The sequence below is a fragment of the Capra hircus genome, chromosome 10 (genome assembly GCF_001704415.2).
Source record: "Capra hircus breed San Clemente chromosome 10, ASM170441v1, whole genome shotgun sequence".
Taxonomy (NCBI): Eukaryota; Metazoa; Chordata; class Mammalia; order Artiodactyla; family Bovidae; genus Capra; species Capra hircus.
The window spans coordinates 74,980,201-74,986,174 of record NC_030817.1 but is presented as its reverse complement, the minus strand read 5'-3'; the positions used below and the strand labels follow the sequence as shown (position 1 = coordinate 74,986,174).

The 5,974-nt window shown below is 38.8% G+C and overlaps 1 protein-coding gene across 1 annotated transcript; it reads right to left on the bottom strand.

Annotated features, from left to right (window-relative positions):
* LOC102188049 (olfactory receptor 4F3/4F16/4F29-like) lies at positions 4,075–5,031 on the bottom strand. The gene has a single exon (XM_005685588.2). It carries the CDS (start codon positions 5,029–5,031, stop codon positions 4,075–4,077), a length of 957 nt encoding a protein of 318 aa, XP_005685645.2.

Here is a 5,974-nt window from a genome sequence, read left to right as displayed (position 1 = left end):
TGTTTCTTCTGCCTTTTCTAAATCCAACTTGAACAACTGGAAGTTCATGGTTCACATACTGTTGAAGCCTGGCTTGGAGTATTTTGAGCATTTCTTTACTAGCATGTGAGATGAATTCAATTGTGTGGTAGCTCAGCATTCTTTGGCATTGCCTTTCTTTGGGATTGGAATGAAAACCGACCTTTTCCAGTCCTGTGGCCTCTGCTGAGTTTTCCAAATTTGCTCTCATATTGAGTGCAGCAGTTTCACAGCATTGTCTTTTAGGATTTGGAATACGTCAACTGGAATTCCATCACCTCCACTAGCTTTGTTCATAGTGATGCTTCCTAAGGCCCACTTGACTTTGCATTTCAGGATGTCTAGCTCTAGGTGAGTAAGCACACCATCATTATCATCTGGGTCATGAAGATCTTTTTTGTATAGTTCTTCTGTGTATGCTTGCCACTTCTTGATGGGGTTAATGGTGACCTCTTCCAAGAGGGCTTTTGCCACACCCAGGTCTTCTGCATCCAGAGCTCCTGCCCCTGGGGCAGGCCACTGCTGACCTGTACCTCTACAGTAGACACTCAGACACTCAAAGGCAGGTCTGCCTCAGTCTCTGTGGGGTCTCCTGGTGTGCACAAGGTTTTGTTTGAGCCTTCTGAGTGTCTCTGGTGGATATGAGGTTTGATTCTAAATGTAATTTCACTTCTCCTACCAACTTGCTGGGGTTTCTCCTTTGCCCTTGGATGTAGGGTATCTTTTTTGCTGGGATCCAACATTCACTTGTTGATGGTTCTTCAGCAGCGAGTTGTAATTTTGGCATCCTCACAGGAGAAGATCACTCCTACTCTGTCATCTTGATTTTCTCTGGTGAATATTCTCTTGAAGAATACTGGCAACTTCCTTATTTGAACCTCCTTGACATCAATTTTTATCCCTTGCCTCTAAGCTAAATTCTGAGAATCTGTTCTTCCTGCTGTTGAAGAACAGCTAAACAACCTCATGAGATGCTCAAATAAGAGAAATAAAACTTCAGCAGCAGCTGGAATAGGAGCCTTGTGTAAACTGAAGAATTTTACCCACCATCCAGTTCTACAAGGCCTGAGTTATTAGCCGCAACAGTCACTGACCTGCAATACAATAATTTTCTCATGTGCTTCCAGTGAAATTCCTGGTTCCTTACCCTCTACACTGCTTCTTTATAAGCCTTATCTATGCGCCTGGGCTACAGTTACACGGGCAAGGCTTCATCTGAAAGATAGTTTTCAGTGTGTTACATTGATCACTGTGTGGCCACTGCCGCTTTCCTGTAGTCATGTATGGATGTGAGAGTTGGACCATAAAGAAAGGTGAGCACTGAAGAATTGATGCTTTTGATCTGTTGTGCTGGAGAAGACTTTTGAGAGTCCCTTTGACTACAAAGAGATCAAACCAATCAATCCTAAATGAAATCAGTCTTAGATATTCATTGGAAGGACTGATGCTGAAGCTGAAGCTCCAATACTTTGGTCACCTGATGTGAAGTACTGACTCACTGGAAAAGACCTGGATGCTGGGAAAAAATTGAAGGCAGGAGGAGAGGGGATGATAGAGGATGAAATGGTTGGATGGCATCATCTACCTGATGGACATGAGTTTGCACAGTCTCTGGGAGCTGGTGATGGACAAGGAAGCCTGGTGTGCTGCAGCCCACGGGGTTGCAAAGAGTCAGACATGACTCAGTGGCTGAACTGAACTGAACTGCAATTACCACATTAAATTTGTTAGCCTTTTTAGAAAAAAATTTTCATAAGAAATCACTAGTTCAACAGCGTTTTTATACTATCCAGATTCACACAATCAAAATATATTCTTGGACAATTCAGACTGATTTGATAATATTTTTTTATAAAGCAGCTATAGGTCTTATCCATGACCTTATCAGTATAGATTGTAAAATAAGAATTTAAAATTAAAAAAAAATACAAAACTAAATGATTAACCAATTTCAGCAATACTTCTAAGAGTTCTGTGGTGTATCCAGTTAAACTTGACAATTAATATCCTTAGCAATTTTAAGACCTTGGTTTAGTAATAAATACAGTATTTAATGGATATTCTTTGGGTAATTTTTAAGTAAGATTGAATATTGAAACACTGGTCAGGGTGTGTGTGTGTGTGTGTGTGTCTTCACATGTGTGAGATTTATGTATGTCTTAATATACGATATCATTTTATCAAATTACTGAGCACGTTCATTTTTGCTACTTTAACATTTACCATGTGTAAGAAGGTGTGAATAGAATGTATGTAGGCTGTTGAGGGTTTTTCTCATGAGTTTGCTGATTTACTAAAATGATTGTATATGATAGATTTTATATGTAAAAATATATATACATAATTTTGAATAATCAGTCTGAAACAATGCAATGAATGTGTTTAAATAATTTTGGCAAAGTTTACACAACTCAGGTTTTTAGGCTTCTTTAAATTTAGGAATGTTTTACTAAAATATCACATTAAAGGAAAACTAGGAGTTAGTTTTCTCTGTTAGAATGACATAAATTTATCTTGAGAAGTTCTTTTTTTTTTAACTAGAAGCAGTGAATGTTATTATCCATCTTCTGTGTAATTTTCCTAGCACAGAGCCTAGTTCACAAAGTCTCTTATTAAAAAAAAAAAAAAAGGCTTTTAATTGAAGAGAAGAAAGTAAATTTCCCCCCAAGTGCATATTGTTATGTAAAACTTTATTTCAGTTTCTTACGAAGATGGCACGTGGTATATACTATAATAAATACAATATTATTTATTGTGCATCTATGCTAAGTCGCTTCAGTTACATCTGACCCTTTGCGACCCTATGGACTGTAACCTGCCAAGCTCCTCTGTCCACGGGATTTTCCAGGTAAGAATATTTGAGTGGGCTCCCATTTCCTCCTCTGTGGGCTCTTCCCCACCCAAGAGGGATCAAACCTGGATCTCCTGCATTGCAGGAAGATTCTTTACCACTAAGCCACCTGGGAAGCCCCTACTCTTGCCATTTAGCTATTTCCCCCTTACTCAAACACCACAGCTGAACTTCTGTGACCAAAGAGTTCTTGAAGGTGTGAAACTGTTGAGTAGGCAACTCATAATAATACAATAGAGTAATTGGAAAGGGTAGAAGTAAGGGAAGTTAAAAGGGAACAGAGCAGGCAATGCAGAAAAGTAGGAAAAGGAGGAGGAATAATGGGACAGGAAGAAAGAGAGGGAAGTCTAAGAAAGGAGAGGGAAAGAAAAAGTTTTTCCTAGCCCAAAGACCATAAGTGACTGAAGAAAAAAATGAAAAGAAAGAATTTAAGAAAAGGGAAATGACAATCTAATGGGGTTGAGTAGCAAAATGCTAATTACAGAGGAAAAACTGTGGTGTTTCCCAGCTCTTTTTTTTCCAAGAACAACTCCCATGGCTTCTACTGGAGATGTGCGACCTCATACATGCATGTTCTCAAAGATTCTGTGTGCTTGCTCCTGAAGATTCTGCCCTCTTTGCACAACCCTGGAAGAGAGCCAAAGGAGGGGGCAAATGTGGGCAAGCTGCAGCATCCAATATGAAGACTCAGTTCAGTTCTCACTTAGTGAGTCTCCCATTAGGTGCTGATAGGAATTCCTATCTGTGAGACATGTTGTTTAATCACTAAGTTGTGTCTGACTCTTTGCCACTCCATAGACTGTACCAGGCTCCTCTGCCCTCCACTGTCTTCCAGAATTTGATCAAATTCATGTTCATTGAGTTGGTAATGCTATCTAAATATCTCTGTGAGACCTGCTTCTGTTACAAAAAGACAGATTCTCCTGTTCAAAGGCCTTAAAGAAGGATTCCATGTTTTGTATGTGTAAAAATTACTCCATATAAATATTATTCCTTAGGAACTGAGGCTCAAGATTACTGTAAACTTTGAAAATACTTCATATGTAATTTCTTTTCTCTTTTCAGAAGTGAGTGTCCCTCCCTTCTAAGTGAAAGACAAAATAGATTCTACATCGGTGTGCTTAGAAAATCAAAGTAGGATGAAGAAAAGATTTTCTCTTGAGTTTGGCCACCAATAATTAACATCAGTAATCAACAAAAGCTCTTCACAATACAAGCATCACCAAAGAGATCTTTCTATAACTCACTAGCTGTCTGCATACCCTCCTCATTGCCACCTTCATTTCTTGATTCCTGAATGTGTAAATGACTGGATTCAGGAAAGGAGTGAGAACTGCATCAAAGATGGCCAGAAACTTATCCAGGGGTATAGAGGGAGATGGCCACGTGTAGAAAAATATCAAAGGACCAAAGAACAAGACTACTACAGTGATGTGAGCTGAAAGTGTGGACAGAGCCCTAGATGAGCCTGCTGAAGACTGTTTCTGAACAGTGAGAATGATGACAATATAGGAAATGATCAGAATGAAGAAGGAGCCAACAGAGATGAATCCACTGTTGGCTCTGATCATGGACTCTAGCTGGTATGTGTCTATGCAGGCAAGTTTGATGAACCGAGGAAGGTCACAGTAAAAAGTATCTAACACATTAGGGCCACAGAAGGGTAATTTTACCACAAAAGCTAGTTGAACCATTGAATGGGTAAGGCCAATCATCCAGGCAGCCACTATAAAGAAAACACACATCCTTGGGCTCATGATGGTCAGATAATGGAGAGGCTTACATATGGCAACATATCTGTCAAAGGCCATGGCAATGAGCAGCACCATCTCCACCCCACCGATGACATGGATGAAGAAGATCTGAGCAATGCAGCCTCCAAAGGAGATGACTTTATGTTTTCTGAAAAGGTCATATATCATCTTGGGAGAAGTGACAGAAGAAACTCCTAGGTCAATGAAGGAGAGATTGGCCAACAGAAAGTACATGGGAGAGTGTAAGTGAGGGTCACAAGTCACAGTGAGTATAATGAGGGAGTTTCCCATCATGCTTGCCACATAAAATGTGGAGGAGAACACAAAGAGGAAAAGTTGTATTTCCCAGGAGTTGGTGAGTCCCAGGAACAGAAACTCTGATACCACAGACTGATTTGCTCCATCCATGGACTTTGTTAGCATTGCTATCTGAAGGAGGACAAAAGGAGCAAGTGTAAATTGTTATAATGCTGAAGAAAAAAAGGTCAAACTTGTACAGCTTATTTCAACTTTAGCATTAAAACTGACCTAGTATACTTATGGCCTATAAGTGTCATCACACAGAAAAATTAGTTGTTCTTATGTGAGGTTGTTCTTATCACCAACTTGTCTCTGCAGTTAATACCTTCTGCTTCCTGTCAGGGTTGATGCCCTAATATTAGTCATGACATACAAGATGGTCAGCACGAGTAAGAGGAAGTCAACCCCAAAACTTTTGAATTTGCATTTAAAACTATCATGTTATGACCCCAGTCCCACTGAAGTAAGAGGTGCATACAGGGGGGTGCAAGTCCATAAACTGTCTCTCTAGTTTGCTCGTTGAGGTACAGAATTCATGAGTGTTTAGAAACTTCTTTACCAATCTGACGTTACAGTGACAGTCATGTTTCTGATTTTGTTTGTTTCCCAAAGAAATAGTCCATGAAAGACTATGGACTGAAGAAAAATCCTTCAACAAAGGTAATTTGAGAAACACTGCTTTAGTGTACTTGAAACATGATTTGAAATTTTAAAGCTATGAAATGTGTAACATAGTTACATCCAGTTTGTACAAGTCTTGATATAAGGTCTTATCACATTATTTTGTAATTATTTATTCTTATTTAGAGATATATCCTAGCTTAGAAAAGAAAATAATATTTCTGGATTTAGATTACAAAGATATATACATATATAATGTTCAGCCACTGACAGCTTTATCTTGGGTGAGTTACTTAAACTCTTTGAGCCTCATTTTATTTATCTATGAAATCATAATTAGTAAAATAATTAATGTATATTAATCATATGGCAGTATTAAGCATTCAGTAAGTGTTATGCTTCTATTTATTTCAACTGCCCTGATAGCACT

Bases quoted from the DNA above. Each gene is read 5' to 3' on its own strand.
- LOC102188049 (XM_005685588.2), bottom strand. From the start codon at position 5,031: ATGGATGGAGCAAATCAGTCTGTGGTATCAGAGTTTCTGTTCCTGGGA.